The sequence below is a fragment of the Grampus griseus genome, assembly GCF_964374135.1.
Source record: "Grampus griseus genome assembly, chromosome: 1".
Classification (NCBI taxonomy): Eukaryota; Metazoa; Chordata; class Mammalia; order Artiodactyla; family Delphinidae; genus Grampus; species Grampus griseus.
This window is the reverse complement of record NC_139017.1, coordinates 171,131,655-171,156,841: the sequence shown is the minus strand read 5'-3', so window position 1 is coordinate 171,156,841 and position 25,187 is coordinate 171,131,655. Positions and strand designations below refer to the sequence as shown.

The window sequence follows — 25,187 nt, the reverse complement described above, 5'->3', positions numbered from 1 at the left end:
CCTAGGGCCTGGCAGTGTGTAGGGAGTGTTTGGGGGTCGAACACGTGAGTGAGGCCCTCACTGAGCTGGGGGTACGCAGGTGCAGGAGAACAGCTCAGTCTCTTCACCACAGTCCTGTGAGGTGCTGTCCCATTTTACACATGTGGAAACTGAGGCTCGGGTAGGTTAAGCAACTGGCCCACGGTCACAGATAGTAAGTGGCAGAGCCAGGGTTGAAATGGAGGTAGTTCGCCCTCCGAGCTTTACCTACCCACAATACTGCAGGAATTTACTGAAAAACTGTTGAGAGAATGAATCTACAAAGAGATGAAAGACTTTACTGAACCAGTGAGTGGAATGTGTGAATCAGTGAATGTGTTTCCAGGTTGGCAGTTATGCCTAATCAGGACTGTGTCCCCAGTGCCCTAAAAGTGCCTGGTACATAATAGGTGGTCAAGAATTGTGTGGGAAGGAAAGAAGTAAGGAAGGGAGGGAGTGAGGGAGGAAGGAAGGAAGGAAGGAAGGAAGAAAGGAAGGAAGGAAGGGGGGGATGAAGGGGCAGATTTGCTGTCCTGCTCTCTTCTCTCTGGCTCCCTGGGGCCAGCAGCCTCGCTTTGTGCCCTTCAGGGAGGCACCTCAGAGGGTCCCCACTTGGTCTAGCAGCCCTCAGGCTCCCATGGAAGGTTGACCCTGGGTCCAGGCCCTGGAGGGCCTCAGAGCTTAGGACTGGCCTGGCTGGCTGCCCAGCGTGAGCCCCAGGCCAGCTGTGCTGACTGTAAACAACACCTCCTCCCCTGCCCAGAGGCTCCTGCTAGCCGACTCAAGTCACCATGCCCCTCAGGACCCTCTCTTGTTTGAGGGCAGAGCCAGAGGGTGGAAGCTTGGTTTTCCCTGTTCAGAAAACAAGCACAGAGATTTTAACAGGAGCTTAGCATTTATCGAGCTTATACTAAAACACCATCTCTCTCTGGTTGCTCACAGCAGCCCTGGGAGGGGGTTACTTGATCTTTGTTTGTGACGAGAAATTAAGGCTTCCAGGTGCTTTTCTCCCCCACCTCTACCACCAGGACCCAGACAGGTCTTCTGAGAGGACCCTGGGGAACATACCTTTTAGCTCCGCCTCACCTGCTTTTTCTGGAAAGAAGACCCCAGGTACAGGGCAGCTCCTCTGCCCTACCAGCCCAAGTCTTGGTCTTTTTTCTTTTTTAATTTATTTATTTGGTTGCACCAGGTCTTAGTTGCAGCAGGCAGGCTCCTTAGTTGCAGCAGGAGGTCTTCCTTAGTTGCAGTAGGAGGGCTCCTTAGTTGTGGCTCGCGGGCTACTTAGTTGCGTCACGAGAACTCTTAGTTGTGGCATGCATGTGGGATCCAGTTCCCTGACCAGGGATTGAACCTGGGCCCCCTGCAGTGGTAGCACAGAGTCTTAACCACTGTGTCGCCAGGGAAGTCCCCCAAGTCTTGGTCTTGATGGAGCCAGAGACAGTGTGGGTGAACTGGGGGTGTCAGGATCCAAATCTAAATGAAATAACAGGGCTCTAAATGAGCCCTTCTGGGCATTTTCAATGCATGGCATATGTGGGCTAGAGTCAACCACCATGTGCCAAGCCCCTTAAGTGAATTACAGAACCACTACAGCAGGTAGATCCTATTAAGCACCATTTTATGGTGCAACGGAGGCACAGAGAGGTTAAGTTACTTACTCAAGGTCACAGAGCTCAGGAGCAGCAGAGCCAAGATCTGAAGCCAGGCGCTGTGACTCCAGAGTCCGCAATCGACCCTCCACCCTCTACTGAGGCCTCTTAGCTTTTAAAAAAATTCTACAAACATTGACTTAGCTCCTTTCCCATGCCAGGCTTGGGAGCAGGAGGGCAGAATAAGGCATCTTCTGCAATGGCAGAACTGGGATCCAAGGCAGACTGGGAAGAGGATGGAGGCAGGGGGGAGATGGAGGGGTACAATGTTGGAGGTGAGTCAGGGAAGGGTGGCCTGGGGATGGGGAGTTGGTCTGGTAGAGAAGCTCTGGCCTGCAGTTCTAGAGTCCTGGGTCTTCACCTCATCTCTGTCACTGACTTGCTGTGTGACCCTGGGCAAGATCCTACCCCTCCCTGGGCCTAGGTCCCACCATCAAACCATGAGGAGTTTGGAATAACTCCCAGAGGACACAGGGCTGGCCAACCAAGCCTCAGGGTCTGCCCTCACTCCCAGGCATGTGCTCCTTTCATCTGAATTTGAGCTTCTTTTAAAGACAAGTTTTGGACCTAGGGTTCTTTGGGCTCTGTCTGTGACTCCGAGCTGGTAGCTCTGGAGGGCTTTCTGGAGGAGGAGGCTTTTGGCCTGGGCTAGGACTTTGAAAGTGATGGAACCTCCTAAGTCCTCCACACCCCTCTGGCACCACCTGACCTGGACCTTCTTGCAGGTCTCTAGCCCTAGAAGGCTGCATCTTTTCAACCGCCTCGGCCTCCTGCCCACCCCCACTCCAAAAGCTCTAAGATGTAGGAGTTCCCCTTCCCTATACAGGAAGGGAGCAGGGGAGCTGCCTCGGCCCTTTGGTGGTGGGGGACTGATCTGGGGTGACCCAGCAGAGGACCTTCTAGAGTCACAGACAATGATTCAAATTCCAGCCATACCACTTCTAAGCTGGGTGACCTTGGGCCAGTTGCTTGACCTCTCTGAACCTCCTGTCCTCCTTGGTACCTACCTTGCGTTTGTGATTGTTGTGGGGATGAGCATGTGTTTGGCACACACTAGGTGCTCAATGGATGGGGCTGCTATAATCATTCTTCACGGGGCGGGGGCGGGGCCCAGGGCCCGCAGCCAGGCCTATATTTAGCCTAGAAAGTGTGGGGGACCAGTGAAGACAAAGCGTGGCGGCCAGCCCAGGCGCCAGGGGGCGGAGCCAGCGAAAGAAAGCCTGCAGTCCCCACGTCCCCGCCCTCCTCTTCCGCAGGGTCACCTTGGCAGGAGGGCACCTTCACTCTAGACGTGCCTAGTCCCCAGCGGCCGCTCTGTCCGCGGCGCAGCCCTCATCCTCTAAAACCGGGATCTGGGGAGGGGACTGCTGGGGCCTGCGGGGTGGGGAGTATTCGGCCCCACTGGTGGCTTAAGGAAATGCCCCCTTTCCCAGCCCAGCTTCCTGCCAGCCCGGCCCAGGGAGGGACGCCACTGGGGTCGGGACGCCAAGGTGAGCCTGACCCCAAGTGGGGGTCGAGGGAGGGGTAAAGCTGGTCCGGCTCCTCCCCCCAACTCCTCGCCGATGAGTGTCGGGCTGCAAATAGCCCAGTGGAATCAGTGAGTCACGGAGGCTGGAAATACCGCGCCCCCGCTTCCCTCCCCTCCTCCCGTCTGCACAGAGCTGCGCGGAGCAGCTCCGCGGAGGAACTCCGATTTCAGTAGCGCCTGGGGGTGTGTGTGTGAGTCCCTCCAAAGGGTACTCAGACTCCCTGAACCAGTCAGCTTCCCAGCCAGGTTTCAGCCGGGCTATGCCCCTGGGGCTGTGTGACTCTAGGCTAGTCACTCGGCCTCTCTGGTCGTCAGAACCCATCTGGTACGAGATAGGCTTCAAGAGCAACCCAGTGCAGCTGGCCCAACTTTGGTGTCCCTGTGCTTGGGACAGTGCCTGGCAGGTAGCAGCAGGGGTTGGCAGTTGGAAGAGAAGGCGATGCAAGGTTTTTCAGAGAAATAATTCCCAGATTATTGCCCTGGTGGGCCTGGGAGCCAAAGGAGGGGGCCGAAGGACACCCACATTTCTGTGAGGTCTTGAACTTTGCTTGAGCTACCACCCCTGCCCCCAAATCTCAAGAAAGGTATGTCTTTTCATCCCCGGCCTTCGCACTCTGCTGCCTCCAGCCCCATCCCAAGTTTGAGAACTTCAGGCGGGTGTTCTCCAGAAGTCCATGATTCTGTTGTTTATTGTGTGTGCAGGGTACAATGCCAGAACCCTCCTCTGCGCCCCCCACCCCGAGTCATTTCCTAAGGGCCCCAGAATGGCAGGGGTGAGAGGGCACCTTACAGAACACTGACCAAAGAGGTGCAGAGGGCCGAGGCTGGCCTTGTCACTTGCTCCAGGGGCCCCGACTAACTGGGAACCACCCTTACCCATCACCCCTACTTCTGTATGTGGGAGACTGAGCCAGGGTCACGGGGGGCAGTTGGGGCTCCCCAGAATGAAGGCAGACGGGAGGTCCTTGCCCTGGACTGGGGACTGGGAGGGAACTGGGGTGGGGACTCTTCCTGTGATTAGGACATTCTCTAGCAGGAAACTGTGGGCACAGGGTGCACAGGCTGAAAGGCAGAATAAGGAGAACTACCCCCATTGCACGGAGGGCTGGGAGGGCGGTTTGAGAGCAGCTTCTGACATTGTGGGTTCAAATCCAGCCATCAGAGGTTAAGCTGGGCGCTCAGCTGTTCAGACTCCGTCCCCATTGAGAAGAATGGAGTTTGCAAATCTGATTTTAGAGCGTTCCGAATTTGGCTTTAACCAGTGGTACTGTTCAGTATTTGAAGGACAAAGATAAGTGTGCACGTGTGCACGTGCATGTGTGTACGCCTGTTTGTGTGTGTGTGTGTGTGTGTGTGTGTGTGTGTGGTATACACACACCAAGCCTGTAGCTTCGCGGATTATAGAGGACAGGATGGGGGAGGTGAATGGCCACAGGGGAAGGTTGGCAGGAAGCTGGGGTCCTACCTTGAGGACCCAAAGCCCCATGCATGCTTCCTCTGCTGGGTAAGCTGTCTGCAGTGGAGGCAGCCCCGGGAGCCCAGGTCTCTGGGTGGGAGGCAGAAGGATCAGCCCCACCCCTTGGCCCAGGCTTACCTGGGGGCATATGAGCAGGTAACAGACTGTTCACACAGTTTATCACGAACCAGCTGTATTGGAAAAACCCCATCTATATACAGACACAATGTGGCCCTGCGCTGGCACAGCTGGCTGGCTGGGGCACCTTGTGGGCAGACAGCCTGGCAGCTGGTTCGGGGCTTGGAGGGCAGCATAGGGGAAGCAGACCATCATGGCTGTCTCTGGCCTCCCTGTGCCCGGGCAGTTCACTTTAGCTGGGCACCTCTGCCTGTGATCTCCCTCTGCCTCTCCCGCTCCCCTTAGCCAAGGGGGTCCCAGGTCCCCAGTCCCCCTGCCCCTGCCCTGCAGAGACTCCATAGATCAGAATTTGTCTGTCTGTCCTGCAGATGATTTGCCCAGAGATCCTGCCTGTCCCAATCCCCCTTCCCCAAACTGGCTTCTTCGGGATCTCCTGTTCTCCATCCCAATCCCTTTATTCTGGATTAAGTGAACGAGGCCATATCTGGAATCTGGGCGCCACGGGTGAAGCAAGGGGGTCCCTGGCCTGCCCTGGGTAGAGCAGAAGGCCACATTTGGAGGGGATGACCCACCTGGGGTCTGGGGTTGAGGTGTCAGGGCCTGAACCTGGGCTGAGATGTCCCGGAAGCTGTCATGAGGGGGTCAGGAGAGCCACTCTGGCCGGCCAGTGGGGGAGAAGATGGGGGAGCTGGGGGAAGGGAGTGGGAGGCCCTCAGATTTTTATCTCGGTCCGGAAGATCTGCTGGACGTGCTCCGTGTGTGGTTGGCGCCGAGCCCGGATGGTGAGGCTGCCATCCTCCCTCAGGGCCGAGGTCACCGACGTGGGGTCCACGTCCTCCGGCAGTTGGCACTTGTGAGCAAAGGTGTTCATGACCGTGCCATCAGCTGCCAGCTGGGGAAGGGGTAGTGGGTCAGGGCAGGCTGCCCCCCACCCTTGTCCTGCTCATGTCCAGCCACAGCCCCTGCTCCCCAGTCTAACCCCAGCCGGGCCCCCTGTGCCGAGAGGTCCTGCTCTCAGGTGCAGAGGCCCGGTCTAGGGGCTGGCCAGGGCTGAGCAGGGACAGGTGCCGAGGTGCTTAGAGGAGCTCCAGTGGTCCTGGGGGAGAGACAAGGGCTTGGTGGGGGAGCTCAGATGGGGAGGAGACTCAGTGGCAGAATCTGGGGCTCCTGAGCAGCAAGGAGGTGGCACAGAGCAGAGTTGAGCCCTCTTGGATACCCGGATACACGGTGTCTACCGTCAGGGCTCGGCCGGCGGCCCCTCCTGCGTGACTCAGCCAGCACATAGTGTCCAGAGGAACCTGGGGCGGCTGAGTCACTGGTGAGGGTGGCAGGGCTGGCACGTGCTGCCCACTGGTCCTGGTGCGCACAGTCCTTGGCTTCCCTGACAGGCGCCCCTCGGGCATCCAGCCTCCTGTGCTCAGGGGAGAAAGCCAGGCCAAGGGGGATCCAGAGGCAGCCTTGGGCCGAGCCTCTTCCCTAAGGAGCAGCAGTGGCTCTGGCCCGCTGGGGGCAGCATCCCTGTGCAGCCAGGGCCACACCCTCCTCCAGGGTGCAGGCCTCCTGGGAGCTGGGACTCAGAGACCCTAGTGACCAAGTGACCCTGAGACCTGTGCGTGGAGGGAGTGTGGGGTTTGGGGGGGGTGTGACCCTGAAGTGCAGGGCCTCTGCAACCTTGGGCCTAATTCAGGGGTCCAGAGGTGAGGGACCAGTGAGGCCCCCACCTCTCCAGATGCCCACGGGAAGGGCTATCCTGCCTCAGCCACGATCTCCCTCCTCTCATCTCCCTTCTCACCTCCCTGCAGCATCCCTCCCCCCCTCCCCCATCCCCTGTGGCTTCCTCAGCTGCCCTGGACTCCGGAAGAAAGCATCTGGGAGCCTGGTGCAGAGAGAGGCAGTAACGGGGGTCCCGTGGCCCACCAGCTACAGGAGCGAGGCCTCTAGTTTGTCCTGGGGGTTGGGGGGTACTGGGCAGGGTGCGGGGTCCCGGGATGAGTGGAGACACGGGGCAGAGGGTACAGGCGTGGGGCCCAGGGTCTGGGGGCAGGGAGCGGGCTCACCTTCTCAGCTCGCACCTCGATGTTGTTGTTGGAGGTGGTGACGATGATGTCTTCAGGTGAGAAGTCGCTCACGTCCACAGCAAACTCATAGGCATCTCCCAGGGTCTTGATGTTGCCCTGCCCCCCGGGACGGGCTGTGGGGAGGGCTGCCGTAAGCAGAGCAGCGGGCTGGCTGGCACTCAGAACCCAGGTCTCCGGCTCCCCCTCCGGAGGGAAGGGGCTGGCCGTCTGGGCCTGAGCTCCCCCTCAGCCGTAGCTGCCACCCTCCCTGCCACCCGCCCTCTTGCAGCACACCTTTTCTGCCTGGGGGGTGGGGCCTTACCCAGCACAGGTGGGGTGGTGTGTGTATATGTCTGTAGTGACCCACCCCAGGCCTGGAGTAGGGGTGCGTGTAGCTGAGCCCCAGGCCAGAGCTGTTTCTTGAAGGCCTGCCTGTTCTCACGGCCACATCTGTCTCTGTGGCCGCATCTGTCCCAGTGGTCACCCGCGGCGGCAGCTGTACGGCACCTGCTCCCAGCAGCTCTGCAGCTGCAGCTACGGCGGGGGGTGCGCTGGAGCAGGTGTCCCCTCCCTGGGCGCCTCCCCTCCCCACGGAGGACTTGCCTGGGAAGGCCAGGGGCTCCGAGTGGGGCCGCATGAAGCTGCCGAAATCCTCGGAGAACATGCTCAGTGCCTTCTCCATGGGCGGCTCCTGGGCGGGCAGGGTGCGGGAGGCTGAGGAGGAGGAGGAGGAAGAATGGAAGCTTCTCTCCGCTCTGAAGGTGGAGGAGGTCCTGTGGCTCATCCACGGGCGGGCGGCCGGGCCCTGGCCAGTGGGCAGGGTGGACAGGAGGGCGCGTGGGCAGCAGGCTCGGAGGGAGCGTGCCGGGCCCCGGCGGCCGCCGCTTTATAAGGCCCGACCGTCCCTGGGCGCGGGGCCAGCCCCTTGTCTACCAGCTAAATTTAGTCCTCTCGGTGGCCCAGAGGGGCTGGAAATCTTCTCCAGTGAGACGGCCCTGCTGACAGTCCAACACAGGCAGGCCCAGGAGGCTGAGCTCACTGCCTGGCATTCCAGGCCGATAACTCCAGCCCTGGAGCCTCCCATGGCAACGAGGTGGGGACCCATGCTGTCCCCTCACCACTCAGACCCCTGGGCCCACCTCAGGACCTTGTGTGTGTTCCGTGTTTCTGTGTCTCCCCCACCAGATTGCAAGCTCCTTGAGGACAGGGTTTTCTCTCTCTCCATCCCCTCTCCCCCAGAGTTCCAGCCCTTGGGGAGAGGGATCTAGGTGTGGGTGATCAGGGCAGAAAGGCCCAAGCCCCTGGCTCTGGGGAGAGTGGGAGATGCAAGGTCAGGAGGTCAGGGGTGCATGGAGGACCCGCACCTGCTGGACCCCTGTGTGAGGCGAGGGGTTCCCTCCCTCAGGGCAGATAATGTTCACAGCCATCTCTGAGGAAGGACTGAGACAGCCCCGGAGGCGGGTATAGAATGTGCAGCTGTCCCCCTGCCAGCTCCCACGGGGACCCAGATTTCATGCTTACCTCCCTCCCCACCCCCCACCTCCCAACTCTGGAGCATTTCGGGACCCAAGAGGAGAAAGCTGAGGCCGGGCTGGGGCTTGGGCCTGGACTCAGGGGAGGAGAGCAGATAATTTAGTAATGGTCCTTAACAATATAGAAGGTTATGTTCCCAGGAAATGTCTGCTTGACCTCCAGCTCAGAGATGCTGGGGGTGGCAGCGGGCAGGGTCTCAGTCAGAGGTAAAGGAGACTTCCGCAAGACAATCATTCTAGCTCTGACTTCTGAGGTGCCTGCTGGGCACCGGCTCCTGGCTGTGAGCTCTCCAGCATGGCCTCATTTGATCCCCGCACGGCTCAGGAAGGAGATGGTATTCCCATTTTATAGATAGAGAAACAGAGCCTCACAGAGAGCCTGGGGCTTGCACACGCACAAGTGGCAGAGCTGGGATTTGAACCCTGTCTTATCTGATCCAAACCCTCCAGGAGGCCAGGGTGGCCTGAACATTCGTGTATGGAGACAGTCTGGTCCCGAACGCCCCTGAGAAGCACCTCTGCCCATGCACAGATCATGCGGGACCAGGGCATGAAGCAGGGAAGGCCGTTCTGGGAGGCCGGGGGTCCTCTGCTGCCCAAGTTGCAGTGTGGGGCCTCTGCTCCCCCCTCCAAATCCTGCCCTTCCTTCCCAGATCAGCTCCAGTTCCTCCTCCTCCATGGAGCCCTCTCTGATTGCTGCAGCCCACACAGGGGGGCCTGCCCAGATGCCCGCTGTACCAACTGGCTTTGCCCACCCCAGCACCTGAATGTGACATGGTCCTCCTGGGTCCTCTCTCCCCTATCAGACTGGCAGTTCCCTGGGTTAGGGGTTCGCCTGTCTCCCCGTTAGATTGGGGGCTCCTGAAGGTAGGGACTGTTTCTCTTTTCTCTGGCTCCCACAACACTTCCTCCCTGCGGCAGTGGGCGGGGGGGTCCATCAACACGGGTAACCACTGGTGCCGGTAGTCCGTGAAGTGGGGTCAGGGTGGTGGCTGGAGCCAAAGGGGTCTGTCGGTCTGTCTAGTGGAGATTCCTGCCTGGCTTGTGTCACCCATCCTGGCCGACGGGGTTCCAGTAGGGCTGCCAGGAAGTTACCAGCACTGAGGTGAGGTGGAAAGAGGGTGGGGTGGGGGTGGGGGACCAAGAAGCCTGCCACCCGCCAGGGAAACAGGAGCCAGTGGCTAAATGCAGACACAAGGTCACGGTGCTGCGGGCCTGAGTCACTGCTCCTGGACGGCAGACCTCATTACCCACCCCCGCCCACCATTCCCGCCCCCGCTTACCCCGTCCCTAAGGCATCACCCACACATGCACTGGATCCACTGACTTCAATGGCCGGGAGGGACCCTGAAAAGTCATCAAGGCCGTTCCCCTGTCTCTGTGCATGTCTCTCCTTTCAGATCCCAGGGACAGAAGGAGCTTCAGAGATGATCCAATGCCTTGAATCCCATACCTGCCAGCACACCCCAATCACTTGGAGGGACTTTCAACAAACACAGACTCTTCTCATGTACCCCAAGATTCTGATCTGGGGTCTAGGGAAGGGACCAGGAATCGGCTCCCATCAGGTCCCCACTCAGCCAGCCCACAGGCCAGTGTTCGGAAACCACTCATCACTCAGCAGGTATCTACTGAACAACTGCTATGTGCCGGGCACCGTTGAGGCTCTGGGGGACTCGTGATGAACGAGGTAGAGATAGGGCCCTGCTGCCATGGCTCTCAGGCTCCCCTCATTGGACAGAAGGGGAAACTGAGGCTCCAAGTGGTGAAGGACCCATTAGGGGTGGGAGAGCTGCTCGGGCATCAAGCTCTCACCCTTCGCTGCTTGATGCGGGAGAGGGAGAAGCTGGGGGCTGGCATGAGGGGGAAATGGCTTTGGGAGGGACTTGCCACCAGCACCATGTCCCTTTGCTTCCCTCTTCCCGGTTTCCTGATGCTCACAGGGCCGGAGGTGAGGGTGTGAACATGCGGTGCTGGCTGGCTGGCCGATGCCGGCTATGAGTTGGAGTGAGCAGCTGCCCGAGACCAGAGACGGGTTTGGGATGTCAACAGGGCGGCCAGTTATCCTGTTACTGTACACAGGTTGGGGCAGCCGAGGCAACGGTGGGCCCAGGTCCATGCAGAGCAGCAAGCCCACAGCCCACCGCTCACAACACACACGTGCTCCCAGTTGGGAGTAACTTGGCTGACATCTAGGGGCAGAGGGTGGCTCAGGGCCTCAGGATTTTAACAAGTCATTGAAGGGCCATCATGATTTTCAGAAAGGGGGCTTTGTCTGGAAGAGCGGGGAGCGGGGGGCGGGTGTTGTCCCAGATCTCTTGCCCAAATCTTCTAAAAGTGGTATCAGGCACAAATCCTCTGCTTTGTGCCCAAACCCTTGCCCTGAAGGCTTAAGCCACAGGTGCTGGAGGAGCTCTGGGAAGAGGGAGAGCCACAGAATCGAAGTCTGGGTTCAGCCTCTGCTTTGTGACCTTAGAGGAGTGACTGCACCTCTCTGATCCTCCATTATTATCTGCAAAATGGTGATACTGTGCCTGACCCGCAAGGGTGCTGGGAGGATGAACTGGGTTCCAGACCTAGTGTGCATGTTCCTACATTCCGTTGGGGTGGGACAGGGTCTGTGGCATTTACGTAGAAGCCCCAAGCAGAGCCACTGCCCATTGGGTGCTGTGGTTTGAGGCAGCCTTCTCAGACTGGAGGGTCTGGACATGAGGATCTAGCCCAATTCCCTTCCCCCGCTCCAGCTCGTCGGCCCCCTCCCCAGCTCTGAGCAAGGCAGGTCTTCAAGGCAGGACCTCGGAGAGGTGTGAAGCCTTTGGAGTCAGGCAAACCTGGATGGAACTTTTGACTTTGTGCCTCAGCCTCTGTGACCCTGGGCAAGCAAGCAGCCTCAATTCTCCAAAGCTCCGTTTTTTTATTTAAATATTCATTTATTTATTTATTACTTATTCCTTTATTTTGGCCGGGCCGTGTCTTAGTTGTGGCACTCAGAATCTTGGTTGTGGCACGCGGGATCTTTAGTTGCAACGTGCGGACTTCTTAGTTGCGTCATGTACGCGGGATCTACTTCCGTGACCAGGGAGCAAACCCTGGCCCCCTGCACTGGGAGTGTGGAGTCTTACCCACTGGACCACCAGGGAAGCTCTGAAACTCCATTTCTTTAAAATGGCCTAATACTGCCCACCTCGCTGGGTTTCTCTGAGCACTCACTGATTTGGAGGAGGGTTGAGCACAGTGCCTGGCATATAGCAAAGGTGCAGTAATGATAGCACCCCTCCCCTATGGGTCCTTCTCCTCTTCCTTCTCTGCTCTTTCAAACCCCTCCCATGCCCAGCTCTGAGAACCTAGGGCCCTGACATTCAGCCCCTGCAGATGACCCCTCACCATCCTGCTGTGTCATGAGCTTCCCCCTCCCAGGCCCTGTGTACCCCAGCCAGTAGCTGGGTTGGGTGCCACCCGCCTCTGTGTGGCTCTGGTAGGTTGGGGAGCCCCTGCCCCTCGTCCCTCCTGGCTGCTCTGGCCTGCACCACTCAGCTGGCCGGGGCAGTTCCAGTTGGTTTGTCAAGGACATTCTTAATGGCCAGGGTAAACCCCGGCGGGGTGGGGCGGGGAGGAGGGGGGGCCAGGATGTTGATTGGTGGAACACACACCTGTCCAGGTGCACCTGAACTGCAAGCAAAGGAGTCTCTGTCAGAGGAGGGCTGGCTGGGGCCACAGCAGAGCGGACTGACAAAGGTGAGGGGCCGCCGGGTGCAGAGCTGGGGCAGGGACTTGGATGGAACCTGCCAGGACCAGGGCAGGCAGGGCGGGAGCAGGAAGCTGGAGGGCAGGGAGCCAGCACCTCCTTTGGACCCTCACGGCTTCTCCTTCTGGGCCTGGGGTTTTCCTGACTCTGGCCTGAGCCGAGGGGTTGGAGGCTCAGGGATGGGCATGGGGAGTCAGAGTGGTCCATGGGGACCCCACCGTGAGACAGTGACTCCCCTGGGCAAGGAGACTGCTCTGAGCAGCGGGAGCAGACAAGCGTCCAGGGAGGGTAGGAGTGGCAGCCACAGGATGGGGAAGGGGGCTCTGAGCCTGGGGTGCGGCCTTGATCAACCTGCTGCTGGACATGTAGGGGACAGCTAGGAACCACTGCCCTCATCCTAAACATTAACACACACACTCGCACCCTCGGGGTCACCCCCTCAGGAATGAAGGCACACCAGACCCACGTCCCCTCCTGAAAATGCCACCTTTCCCTTCTATCTGGGAAGTAGATATTGGAAGGGCCCAGTGGCTGGGTAAGGGCGTTGGAGCAGCTCACCAAGGGTCCGTCTGCCTGTCTACTCTCTCAGGGGCCTGATGGAGGAGCTGGTAGGGCTTCGTGAGGGCTCCTCGGGGAATCCTGTGACACTTCAGGAGCTATGGGGCCCGTGTCCCCGCATCCGCCGAGGCATCCGAGGTGACAGCTAGGCTCCCTTCCGCTCCCTGTCGAAAACCCCTCGGGACATCACCCTCCCTGGGTCCGCCTCCCCACCCACCTTGGAGCCCAAGAGCTGCCCCCATCCTGGGCGGCAGGGAGGGTGGGGATCTGTCTGCCAGTCTGTGGGACAGATGTGCTAGAGGTCTGCTCTCTGCCTTTTGGGAACGCAGCCCCCAGGCCTGATCACTCCGCCGGGGACCTTGCTAGGGGCCCAGTGGGTGCTCTCTGGCCTGACACCAGGACAGCCCCAGCGGTCCTTGGACCACAGAGCGGTCTCTCTAGACTCTCGTGTCCTCTAAGCTATGTCCCCTGCGGAGATGCTGGAGAAAGTGTAGTTTCCAGCTCTCCCTCCACACCCTGCCCTCTCTGTCATTCTTCCATAAGTACCTCAGGAAGGGGCAGGGGTGGGGAGGGCGGGTCGGTCAAAGGCTCCCTCCTGGCGGGGCCAATAGGTCTGGCGCCCACCATGCTTCCACCTTCACTTGCACGAATCCTGCTGTCTCTCACGTGAGGCAGAGCCCCCTCCCAGCTTCCCTGGATTCGACCACCTGGCCCCAGCCCCACACAGCCCCTGCCCCCCGCCCCCGCCCCGTGCCCTCACTGGGCCCTGGGCTACCACCTGATGCCCCTGCCCCAGGTGGCCTCGAGTGGTTGAAGCAGAAGCTGTTCCGCATGGGTGAGGACTGGTACTTCCTGATGACCCTCGGGGTGCTCATGGCCCTGATCAGCTACACCATGACCTTCACTGTCGGCCGTGTGGTCCGAGGTAACCCCTCCCCGGCATGCACGCCTGCTCTGGACCCGGGGCTTTCGAGCACGCTTTCGGGATGCCAGATGGGCTGCCAGGTGCAGCGGGGGTGGGGGAGGGCTCTGGGTGGGGAGGAGGCCTGGGTCTGGTCCTGGCTTTGCTCTTGATTTGCTGTGTGACCCTGGGCAGGCTCCTGCCCCTCTCTGGGCCTCAGTCTCCTCATCTGCCCAATGAGTGAAAGACCAAATAGTCCTTCTTCCTCTGAGCTCTATGCCCACCGCTTCCTGCCGCCCCTGCTCCCTTCTCCTCCCTCCTTGCTCTCAGCTCAGTAACTGTGGGGGGAACACTTGTCTAGACCACCAGGCATAGAACGTTCTCTCCCCATGCTTCGGCAGGCTCTCTCCACCCTGAGGTCTCCCTGGAAGAGGGGGCACGGGGCAGGAAGTGTCTAACACACCTTCTCTGGGAGACTTGCTCAGGTGGGATTACGAGGACCTGCCATGCACCAGACCTCATCTGAGAGCCCATTTGACAGATGGGGAAACAGAGGCTCAGAGATGTTGAATGGCCTGCAAAAGGTCACTCAGCTAGGGAGTGGCAACACTGGGATGTGATCCAGGGTCCTACTCTTGCCTCCTCTTGGGGATCTGCCACTTACTGGGTGGTCCTGGGCCACTGCCCTCTGAGCCTCCATTTCCTGGCCAGCAAGTGGGTGCCTGAGGGCGGCAGAGCCTGTGGATGGCTCCCTGACTCCCAGCTGTCCCCAGCACACAAGTGGCTGTACCGGGAGATTGGGGACAGCCACCTACTCCGGTATCTCTCCTGGACCGTGTATCCTGTGGCCCTGGTCTCCTTCTCCTCAGGCTTTTCCCAGAGCATCACGCCCTTCTCGGGAGGTAAGCCCATCGCCCCACCACTCACCTGTTTGCCTTGCCCCTCGGTGCCCACCGCCCAAAGCCTTTTCCTGTCCTTCGGGGCTCCTGATGGGGGGAGGCAGGAAACAGTAACCCCACTTCACAGCCAGAGAAGCCAGGCTCAGAAGAGTTGTGTAAGTTGCCTGAAGTCACACAGTGAGAAGGACAGATCTTTTTTTAAAAATAAATTTATTTATTTATTTTTGGCTGTGTTGGGTCTTCGTTGCTGCGTGCGGGCTTTCTCTAGTTGCAGTGAGCGGGGGCTACTCTTCGTTGCGGTGCTCGGGCTTCTCATTGTCGTGGCTTCTCTTGTTGCGGAGCACGGGCTCTAGGCACGCAGGCTTCAGTAGTTGTGGCACGTGGGCTCAGTAGTTGTGGCGCATGGGCTTAGTTGCTCCGCGGCATGTGGGATCTTCCCGGATCAGGGCTCGAACCCGTGTCCCTTGCATTGGCAGGCGGATTCTTAACCACTGCGCCACCAGGGAAGCCCCAGAAGGACAGATCTTGCTTGACTCGGGTCACTGTTGGCTCTGCTCCCTTTCTGAGGGCTCCTCTGGGCCGGCACCATGGCTCCCCAGGGAGGGGCTCACGGAGGGGCACATCTCTTCCAGGCCTCTCAGCTCTGCTTTCAGCTCCAGGCCAGCCGCACAGGGGAGCTGCAGGGATGCATCTGGGTGGCCTGAGCTTCTCTCCTAGGTTCCCCCCATCCTGCAATAGCTGACTGGCAGGACCAGCTGGAAGAACGTAGGCAATTCACATCCCCTCTCTGACCCGCAGCTTCCTCATCTGCAAAATGAGTTTAGGAATCCTAACTCACAGGGTTTAGGAGAGCTGATGAGATCACGATGTGAAGCCCTGTGCAGGGTAAAGCGATAAGGGTTTATCTAGATATCGTCCCTCCTCTTCCTCCCGACCCCCACCCCGTCCATCCATCCCCTGCCAAGGTTCTGGAATTCCGGAGCTGAAGACCATCCTGTCGGGCGTGGTCTTGGAGGACTACCTGGATATCAAGAACTTCGGGGCCAAGGTGGTGGGCCTCACCTGCACCCTGGCCACGGGCAGCACCATCTTCCTGGGCAAAGTGGTATGGACGGGCATGAGAGCACCCCACCCCGTCCCACCCTGCCCTCCTGCCCCCTCTGCCTTTTCTCCATCCCCACCGAAGCTAGGTCAGGGGGAACTCAGGCCAGGGCCTGCCTTCGCAGGGCTGAGTCTTGGGGAGGAGACAGGCCAGGTCCCCAGAGTATGACAAAGGAACTGGGGAGATGGAGGCATAGGGAGTGGGTGGGACGGCCGAGCTGTCTCTGGATGAGGCTCCCTCTACCCCCAACCCTGGGCCCGGAGCGGGAGGAAGGAGAGAAGCAAGGGCCCCGGCTCCCCTCAAGGGGCGGACCCTGTGCCCTGTGCGCACACCTCCTCTGGCAGGGCCCCTTCGTGCACCTGTCTGTGATGATCGCTGCCTACCTGGGCCGCCTGCGCACCAAGGCCATTGGGGAGTCTGAGGTAAGGGGCTCATGGGCCCCCCCTCCTTGGAGGAAAGAGACGGAGGGGAGGGCGGGGGCTGACTCTCAGCGCGGGACTCCGGATCCCCCCAGAACAAGAGCAAGCAAAACGAAATGCTGGTGGCGGCAGCGGCGGTGGGCGTGGCCACAGTGTTCGCAGCGCCCTTCAGCGGTGAGGCCCTCCCCCTGCACCCCGGGCTCCCACCCCCGACCCCCAGTCCCTCCCCTGGCGGACTGACCAGCTCGCTCCTCCGCCCAGTGGAGGAACCCGCAGGGAGGATGGCGGCTAATCTGGTCTTGGTTGTTACTTCAGTCTTACCGGGAGGGCAGAGCCGCCCCAGGGTGGAGGTGGGGGTGGGCGTCGAGATGCTTCACGGTCACGTTAGACAGACTTGGGTTTGAAACTCAGCTCGCCTTGCGTGACCCTGGGCCGGTGAGTTCAGTCCTCAGCCTCATTTCCTCATCTGTAAAATGGGGATTGTAATCGTCCCCACCCCAAAGGCTGTTGTAAGGTTTGGGATGGCCGAGAGGAGCGCCTACAAGCCTGTTCCCTAGGCAGGGGGCTCCCGCCCTGCCCTCCTCTCCCCTCAGCTCAGGACCAAAGAGAAGGGGTGGCCCTGTCTGTTCGGGCTGTGGGAGAGCAGGACGGGAGTGGTCAGGGCGCTGGGATGGGCGTGGTGGTGTCTGTCGAAGCTCAGTGTTGCCCCCAGGCATCCTGTTCAGCATCGAGGTCATGTCCTCCCACTTCTCGGTCTGGGATTACTGGAGGGGCTTCTTCGCTGCCACCTGTGGGGCCTTCATGTTCCGCCTCCTGGCTGTCTTCAACAGCGAGCAGGGTGAGCCCCGCCCTAGACCCTGCCCCCTGCCCCGCCTTCCCTCCCTCCTCCCTCCTCCCCCCTCCCCTCCCTTCTCCCCTCTCTCTTCCCTTTTCCCTCTTCCTCCCCTTCCTCTCCCTCCTCCCTCCTTTCTCCTCTCTCTTCTCTTCTTCCTCTCCGCTCCCCTCCTTCTACAAGTGTGGAAACGAAATGACCTGGATTGGGCATGAAGGATGGGAGCCCCGAGGGTAGAAGGGGGAGGCAGGGCCAGGGAAAGGGTATTTGGGGGCAGGACGTGGCAGCACCTCCACTCCTGCCTGTTAATTCTGAGCCTTCGGTTTGGCTGGGGTAGGAGTGTGGTCCCTGATCCCCACTCCCCTCCTTTCCCAGAGACCATCACCTCCCTCTACAAGACCAGTTTCCGGGTAGACGTCCCCTTTGACCTGCCAGAGATCTTCTTTTTTGTGGCGCTGGGGTGAGTGGATGACTCTAGCCCCTCAAGAGCCCAACTGGGGGCCTCCCCCAGCCTGAACTGCTGCCCTCGGTTCTGGCGAGGGGCTCTGGACTCCCCTCCCCCCCTTGCAGGGCCATCTGTGGCATCCTGAGCTGTGCTTACCTCTTCTGTCAGCGAACGTTCCTTGGCTTTGTCAAGACCAATCGGGTCCTCTCCAAACTGCTGGCCACCAGGTGGGCTCTGAATGGGGGCCAGGGACCCCGCAGGGTGATGCCCCTAGACTCTCCTGAGCCTTATATGGAGATCCCCACCCCTCACTAACACCCCTGTCCAGGTCCCCATAGTAACGGCTCCCCCACTTACTAGGCTCCCAACCCCAATATTTGAGCCCTCCCTCCCTCACTAACCTCCCTCCCCCTCACTGAACCCCTACTTCCCCGTGGAGCCCCAGGCCCCTTACTGAGCCCCATCTCCTTCCCAACCTTGTCTGCCCCCTGGCGTTGGCATTTCAGAATCAGCCCTCCTCCACCTTGGCCGGTCCTGCCCTGGTCCCACCTGCCTGGCGGGCAGCCCGCCTGTGTCCCAAGCTCTCCTATGAGCCCCGACCCCTGCTTACCCGAGCGGTGTGGGGCTGACCCCCACCCGTCCCCTGCTCCCTGCTCCTGTGCCTCTTTCTCCCGTCCCTGCCTCAGCGTCAGCCAGCAGGGTGGCGGCCCGCTCCGTGGGGTGGGGGGAGGGGAAGAGGACGGCTGGCACTGGAGCTGGCCCTCCGCCCCCACCCCACAGCAAGCCTCTGTATTCCGCTCTGGCGGCCTTGGTTCTCGCCTCCATCACCTATCCCCCTGGCGTGGGCCGCTTCATGGCTTCTCGGGTAAGGGGTGCTGAGCTGGGGTGGCCAGAGGGGGGAATGCCCAGTCGTTGTCCAACTTGTGCCCATCATCTCAATCCCCACAACGCCTATAAGGGGATGGCTGTGCAGCTCCAAGAGGGCCAGAGCCCTTCCCAAGGTCTCCCCCCAACAGGAAGTGGCAGATGAGGATTTGAGGCAGGGTCAGGCAGTGGGGGGGGGTGGGGGTGGCAGGGACTGCTGCCCGGCCCTCACGCAGAACTCCAAGCTGCCCCCTTCTCCAGCTGTCCATGAGGGAGCATCTGGACTCACTGTTCGACAATAACTCGTGGGCGCTGATGACCCGGAACTCGTCCCCACCCTGGCCCTCGGAGCCCGACCCACAGAACCTATGGTTCGAATGGTACCACCCGCAGTTCACCATCTTTGGGACCCTCGCCTTCTTCCTGGTTATGAAGGTGGGCTCCCGGGGCCCCCAGGGATGTGCACAGAGCTGAGGCCAGCCTTGGGTGGGATGGGGTACCTCCCCATAGCATGTACATAGCGCAGGGCCTAGGCCTTCATGCAGACTCCCTGGCCTGACCTCTGCCCGCTGTGTGGTCCTGGGCAAGTTGCTTCAGCTCTCTGAGCCTCAGTTTCCTCATCTTTAGAACGGGCTAGTTACTGTGCTTACATCAAGGAAGGTTGAGAGGGAAGAAAGGAGAGTCCCTGGCACAGTGCCAGGCACACAGTAGGCACTTTGCCAGGGTGGGGATCCTTCCCCTGGGCACACCTTCCCTCACACCAGATACTGGCGATGGGCATGTGCCTGGGCATCCTCCTTCTCCCTGGGAAACCCCCCTGCCCCCGTCTTGTCCCTCCCTTGCCTACTCTTGTCCAGCTGCCTCTAACCTCTGCCCCCTCGGTTCCCGCCACCCACAGTTCTGGATGATAATTCTGGCCACCACGATCCCCATGCCCGCTGGGTACTTCATGCCCATATTTATCTTCGGTGAGTCTGGGGTGTTGAGGGTCTGAGAAACTCAGAGTTGTCGGGTCAGGGCCATGGCTCCTGGTCCACCCACCTCCCCAGGATGGTACTGAGGTTGATCCCCAGGGATGGAGGGCTGTGGGGACTGGGTCAGCCTGGCTCCCTGCCCTCACCCTAAATCTGCGACCAGGAGCTGCCATCGGGCGCCTCATAGGGGAGGCCCTCTCTGTTGCCTTCCCAGAGGGCATCGTGGCTGGAGGTGTCACCAACCCCATCATGCCTGGGGGGTATGCCCTGGCAGGTGAGTAAACCGGGTTCCCACCGGACGGGCAAACATCGTGGGTCTGGGCTGGACCCGGAGAATCAGCCAGTAGCTCTGCAGGGCATGGGGAGGTCATTAGCCTCCCAATGAGCCCCACCCTTCCCTGAGCCCTTCCCCTTAGCCTCCATTACTTTTTCTAGCTCCTGTCATGTCCCTGGTGCCCCTTCTTCCTTACTGCTCTTTCCCTCACCAAGCCCAGGCATAGGGCACTTCCAACAGTGGCCAATGTGTGGCCTCTGGACAATTCCCACCCCAGCCCATGGCCATAGTCACAGCAGCCTTGCCCTTTGCATGAAGCTGTCTCCTGGCCTGAGCCCCCCTCCCTGGCTCTGCCCCCTGCAGGGGCTGCGGCTTTCTCAGGGGCTGTGACCCACACCATCTCCACAGCATTGCTGGCCTTCGAGCTGACTGGCCAGATCGTGCACGCACTTCCTGTCCTGATGGCGGTGCTGGCGGCCAACGCCATCGCCCAGAGCTGCCAGCCTTCCTTCTACGACGGCACCATCATTGTCAAGAGACTGCCATACCTTCCGTGGATCCGGTGCCGAAAAATCAGGTGAGCGGCGTCTGCTCAGGCTGGCTGACTGAGGTGATGGTGTCTGGGTGGGCTGACCTTGGACATGGGTGAGCATGGGAGGGGCCGACACATGGCTGCTCCCTAGTCTCCATTCTCGCCAGCTCCCTGTGTGACCTTGGGGGAGTCCTTGGCCTCAGTGTCTTACTGGTCATCAGTCGGTCTCCACAACAGTAGGACAGATATTGCCCATTTGTCAGAAAGTGGGGCTCAGAGAGGTGCCACGTCTTGCTCCAGGTCACACAGAGAGTCAGCGCCAGCTCTGGGAGGCCCCACTCCTGCTCTGCTGTCCTCACTGGGGCGTTGGGAGCTGGAGGTGGGACTGGAATACTGCAATGGAAACGAGCTTTGAGGTCCTGACTCAACCAGACAGGGCCGAGCAGCCTCTGTCCCCAGAGAAGCAGGACTAAGAGGCTCTGAGAGCCCTGGGTCCAAGGCCCAGCTCCAAACATGTGCAAGTTGCCCCCTTCTCCAGACTCAGTTTCCCCATCTGTTAAATGGGGGTGGTTACTCCCGTGATTTTCAAACTTTAAAGCTCTTTTTTCCCTTTATGCCATAAAACTTTTCTTCAAATGAAATTCTCCAGCGACGGCTTCTGAATAAAACAGGTCAAAGTAGAGCTGGTGTAGGGGGGAGATAGGGGTCCAGAGGGCATAGGCCAGCTGGTCCCCAGGTTCCTCCCTCCCTACCTTGGGGTGCTAGGAGCTGTTCATCCCAGGAATCTCTTAGACCCTGCCCATGCTGAAGAACCGGCAAAACTCCTCCTGGCTCGCCCCAGCTTGTCCAGGGGTCTGGATAACCCGCCACCCCAGGACCTGATGGGAGCATCCCTCTGCCCCAGCTCTCACCATGTAATTGTGGAGCACTTCATGAACTGTACCATCACCACGCTGGCCAAGGACACACCGCAGGAGGAGGTGGTCAAGGTCGTGACCTCCACAGACACTGCCGAGTACCCCCTGGTGGAGAGCACAGGTGCCCGACAGGAAGGGGGAGCACGAATGGGGAGGAGGCATTCCCTCTACCTTCCTCTTGGACCTGGGAGGGTCAGGCCCAGGAATGGGTAAGCAGGGCATTGTACCTATCAGGCACCTGGATCCAAAACCGGGCTCTGCAACTGTGTGACCTTGGGCAAGTCACTTCACCTCTCCGAGCCTCAGTTTCCTCATTGGTAAAATGGAGGTAATAGCCATCCTACTTGCGGAGCTTAGTCCTACTTACATCCTACAGTAGGATGATGGGAACACTACTAGGGCCTCCCAGAAGGCTCCTTCCCTCAGTCTCCCCTTCAGGCATTCCCCAACTGAGTCACCTCCCTCAACCCTGTTGCCATGAGAAAGACATCCTTTTAGAGAAAAATGAGTGGGGGCCCTTGTTAAAAGACACATAAGCTGAATTTTGGGAGAGGACCTAGCTAGAGCATTATTTCCCTCTAGGACAAGTACAGTATGAGTGGGAAAGATAAGCTGGGGGGTAGGGAGGGGACAGCCATGCCCCACTCAGGGCCACTGTCAGCCCATATGTCCCCTTTGTGCAAATGAAACAAAATGCACACTTGGCAGCATAGCACAGCTGGATTTTGATCCCCACTTGTCCTTTGGGCAGGTATCTTGTGCAGTGAGCAACCTGCACAACCGTATGGGTCATCCCCATACCTACCCCAAGAGGCATAAAGCTATTTATGAGCAGCAGAACTGTAGTAAATCCCTTAAGCTCTATGAACTGCAGTTGCCACATCTGGAAAATAGGGAGGACAGAGTTGTCAGAGGTTCTCATCCCAAAGGCCAGGCCCTTCTCCCCACCCAAATTGGGACACCTATAACATTATCCCACAGAACACGCCAAATATCACACTTGAAAATACCTGCACATGGATGACCCCTCAAGAAGCTTCACCCCCCTGCTAGAACAAGACAGACTCCACTTCTACCCTTAGAGCCACAGGAAGCAAAGAGTTCCCAACCAGCACAGGCCCAGCCTGTGGGACCTGCTGCTCATCCAAGAAACAGCTTTAATTGTTTTTGTTTTTAAACAGGGAGCCTTCGTATGTCCAGTTGTAAAGTTTTTATTTTACTGGACAAAAATCAAAACTATCAGGCTGTCCCTCAAAACGAAATACCTGCAGACTCCAGTGGTACCCTGCAGTGAGGCTCGCCAGGCCTCCAGCACACAGGAGGACCTCAGGACATGGCGGCCTTCCAGGTTCATGCCTTCACTGGGCTGAGCCAGTGCAACTTCCTATGGGAAACGAGGGACAAAGCCCAGCCCTGACGCACAGACAGTTTCATGCAGGTGTCCCAGACCTGCTCCTGCCTTGAGGCCCTGCCAGGTGGGGCATCTTGGGGTGGGCAGGTTACCTCCCGGCCCCCTAGCAGCCTTACCTGGCCACCCTCAGCTACCACTCCTCCACGTCAGAAGCTGAGTGACCTTGGGCAAGACAACTAACCTCTCTGTGCCTCTGAGCCTCGGTTTCCTCTCCTGTAAAATGGGTGATAATAGTTCCTGACCCATAGGTGCTGTATGTTCCCGAGAGTCATGAGAACACCCAGCATAGTTCTTGGCACATCGTAGCAGTCCAGTAAACGTAAGTTCCTTTTTCATAATGTGGCTTTTTTCCTCTCCCTCTCCACTTGTCCAGAGTCTCAGATACTGGTGGGCACCGTGCGAAGGGCACACCTGGTGCAGGCCCTCCAGGCTGAGCCACCCTCCCGGGTTCCAGGACACCAGGTGAGTGCTCATATGAGGTGTGAGTAGAGGATGGGGAGTCAGCAGGGTTGTGAGGGGAGTGGCCAGCTGATAGCCTGTGGTTTGAGAGGGGCTGCCTGGGGAAGGGGGAGCTGTCCCAGGCCCCCATAACCCTTCCCCCATCCCCAGCAGTGTCTGCAGGACATCTTGGCTGGGGGCTGCCCCGTGGAGCCAGTGACCCTGAAGCTGTCCCCGGAGACCTCCCTGCACCAGGTAATGGCGAAATTTTTCGCTGTGGGCAGACAGGGGCCCTGGGATAGAGGGGAAGAGCCTGAGAGGGAAACTTGGCTCCAGCTTCCCGGACATGCTGTGTGGCTTTCTGTTCCTCCTGGGCCTGCTTCCTCACCTGTGGAATGGGCATGCAGTTCCTGCCCTCTCTGTCTCTCAGTTCCAGGGCTGTTGGGATGATGCAGAGACTAGGGAAGAGGGAGAGCTTGGGAACCAGAAGATTCTGGATGGAAAGAAAGAGTGGTTAAAAATATGTCTTTTCATCAAGGCACACGTGGGTTTCAATTTCAGGTCTACCACATTCTGCCTGTGTGATCTTGGGCAAAGTACTTAATCACTCTGAATGCTGATCCCCTCCCCCCTGCAAGCACAGAGCCTGGCACATGGGTCATGGAGGGACAGAAGCAGGTTGGGGACCTAAGGGTGGCCCCAACCCCTCTGTGCCAGTGGATGATGCCAGATGATGCTGAAAAACGGGTCCTTTCCACTAGTCCCTTGTGTGGACTCTGGGGACCCCTGGTGGTCACATTGGACATTGCAGGCCCAGGTCTTGGTCTCCCACCCACCATCACAGCTGTCCAGCCCTCCCAGGCTCAGAAACAAGGTGGGGTGGGTACCACTGGGACAGAGCCTGGCCCGGGCCTTCACCTCTGCTCAAAGCTGCCAAGCTAGGAAGAAACTGAAGCCAGAGGGTTCGGGTCGGTGTCACCTATCCTCCAGTGTTTCCTAACCGCCCCCCCTGCAGGCACACAACCTCTTCGAGCTGTTGAAACTTCAGTCCCTCTTCGTGACGTCTCAGGGCAGAGCTGTGGGCTTCGTGTCTTGGGTGGAGGTACCATGGTCCCGAGGGTGGAGCAAAGGGGAGGAGCCATGCTCAAACAGGCTGGGGAGGTGGGGGGGGCACCAAAATTCTGCCATCAAATTTGGAGGGGACTTGGGACTTCCCTGGTGGTCCCGTGGTTAAGATTCTGCTCTTCCACTGCAGGGGGCGTGGGTTCGATCCCTGGTCGGGGAACTAAGATCCCACATGCCGCACAGCGTGGCCAAAAAAAAAAAAAACTTGGAGGGGCCTCATGGGATTCTGATGAGCCTCACTTCCTGGCCCAGAGTAGCCAGCCACTTGGTCCAGCTACCTCTACCTTATTTTGTGGCCAGCCCTGCCATTCTCTGGGCCTCAATGATCTGATCTATGCAATAGGGAGGCACTGGCTCTAAAATTCACTCCAGAATCAACCCTTAGGGGAGTCAAACTATACTGGTGCCCCCCACTTGCAATCTCCTCTACATCCTCCCCACTCTGTTCTCTGTTCTAGTTGAAGAAAGCAATTTCCAACCTGACAAACCCTCCTGCCCCAAAGTGAGCCAGCCTGGCAAGATGAAACAGGGCCCCTCAGCTGCCCTGGTGACGGAGATGGGGCAGAGACCCTGCCTCTCTCCCCCCCCATCATAACGCACCCCTCCCCTCCAGCCCAGCTCAACTCTTCGGCAAAGTAGGCAGCTAAGCTAGCACTGAAGAGGCCCCATAGTCACCACGTCCCATTCTCCATGAAACAAGTGCTACCTGCCTTGAAGGACAAATCCCCCTCTGGACAGAACTCAGAACGCAAGACAGCAGAAAACCAGCATATGGTGGGTGCTCCATGAAAGAATCAAATTCACGAATGAAGACATTGGGATATTCTGTCGCCAAGGGCACGCAGAGATGCCCTCTGAGGGTTGTATGACTCCCAACCGGAGGCTCCTGAGAAAAAATAAAGCTGATTGCCAGAGCCGTCTGGCCCTCATCTCAGCATCCAGGGTGTTATCTTGCCGCCTCAGCAAGGCCACATTCGCCGGCCCTGAGTGAGCTCTTGGGGGCCCCCTGGTGGTCATGTGGGCCTTGCAGGCCTGGGGCCTGGTTTCCCACGCCTCCTCATGTCCCCCTTCCCGGCAGGGAGTTATGAAAGCAGGTTCCCACCAGGTCTTATGATGCCTGTCGTCATGTGTGAGCACGACCCTGTGGCCCAGTTTCCCTCACTCCAGCAGCCTCAGCCTCCTCCTTGGCTGAGCCAGGGTTGACACAGCGGGGTCCCCACGTGTGGTTCCTTGGAGAGTCCACAGAGCCTTAAGCATCCTCCACGGGGACCCTCCTGGCTGCTGGCAGCAGGTTGACCAGCTGTCTGTGTATTTTGGGGGTAGGGGCCCTCTCCAAAGTCCTTCTAGAGCTCCCCCCGCCAGGGCCTGAG

General features: G+C 59.2%; 2 protein-coding genes and 2 long non-coding RNA genes across 4 annotated transcripts; 1 reads left to right on the top strand and 3 right to left on the bottom strand.

Annotated features, from left to right (window-relative positions):
• Positions 1-4,830: 4,830 nt before the first annotated feature.
• On the bottom strand, positions 4,831-7,733 carry HSPB7 (heat shock protein family B (small) member 7). The gene is made up of 3 exons (XM_082654979.1): positions 7,453-7,733; positions 6,850-6,983; positions 4,831-5,684 (listed from the first exon to the last, which is right to left on the bottom strand). Exons 1-3 carry the CDS (start codon positions 7,631-7,633, stop codon positions 5,505-5,507), a joined length of 495 nt encoding a protein of 164 aa, XP_082511105.1. The 5' UTR covers positions 7,634-7,733; the 3' UTR covers positions 4,831-5,504.
• Positions 7,734-9,909: 2,176 nt separating this feature from the next.
• On the top strand, positions 9,910-24,698 carry LOC309831809 (chloride channel protein ClC-Ka). The gene is made up of 21 exons (XM_082669155.1): positions 9,910-10,005; positions 12,040-12,116; positions 12,716-12,822; positions 13,481-13,609; positions 14,359-14,487; positions 15,450-15,589; positions 15,931-16,008; positions 16,101-16,179; positions 16,718-16,843; positions 17,213-17,297; positions 17,408-17,509; positions 18,063-18,147; positions 18,408-18,581; positions 19,045-19,114; positions 19,284-19,394; positions 19,758-19,971; positions 20,831-20,964; positions 22,628-22,716; positions 22,864-22,947; positions 23,708-23,794; positions 24,276-24,698. Exons 3-21 carry the CDS (start codon positions 12,723-12,725, stop codon positions 24,321-24,323), a joined length of 2,064 nt encoding a protein of 687 aa, XP_082525281.1. The 5' UTR covers positions 9,910-10,005; positions 12,040-12,116; positions 12,716-12,722; the 3' UTR covers positions 24,324-24,698.
• Positions 14,415-20,962, bottom strand: LOC309831821. The gene is made up of 4 exons (XR_014297637.1): positions 20,838-20,962; positions 19,943-20,319; positions 16,327-16,471; positions 14,415-15,291 (listed from the first exon to the last, which is right to left on the bottom strand). It is a non-coding gene; the product is annotated as an uncharacterized lncRNA (long non-coding RNA).
• Positions 22,397-23,827, bottom strand: LOC309831828. Its single transcript, XR_014297638.1, has 3 exons — positions 23,717-23,827; positions 23,081-23,185; positions 22,397-22,467 (listed from the first exon to the last, which is right to left on the bottom strand). It is a non-coding gene; the product is annotated as an uncharacterized lncRNA (long non-coding RNA).
• Positions 24,699-25,187: the final 489 nt, after the last annotated feature.

Coding starts and splice junctions, on each gene's coding strand:
- HSPB7 (XM_082654979.1), bottom strand. CDS start 7,633: ATGAGCCACAGGACCTCCTCCACCTTCAGAGCGGAGAGAAGCTTCCAT. Junction 6,984..7,452: donor GGAGCCCCTGGCCTTCCCAG/GCAAGTCCTCCG, acceptor CCCTCCCCACAG/CCCGTCCCGGGGGGCAGGGC. Junction 5,685..6,849: donor TCGAGGTGCGAGCTGAGAAG/GTGAGCCCGCTC, acceptor CCCCTTCCCCAG/CTGGCAGCTGATGGCACGGT.
- LOC309831809 (XM_082669155.1), top strand. CDS start 12,723: ATGGAGGAGCTGGTAGGGCTTCGTGAGGGCTCCTCGGGGAATCCTGTG. Junction 19,115..19,283: donor CATGCCCATATTTATCTTCG/GTGAGTCTGGGG, acceptor ATCTGCGACCAG/GAGCTGCCATCGGGCGCCTC. Junction 22,717..22,863: donor CCCGGGTTCCAGGACACCAG/GTGAGTGCTCAT, acceptor CCCCATCCCCAG/CAGTGTCTGCAGGACATCTT.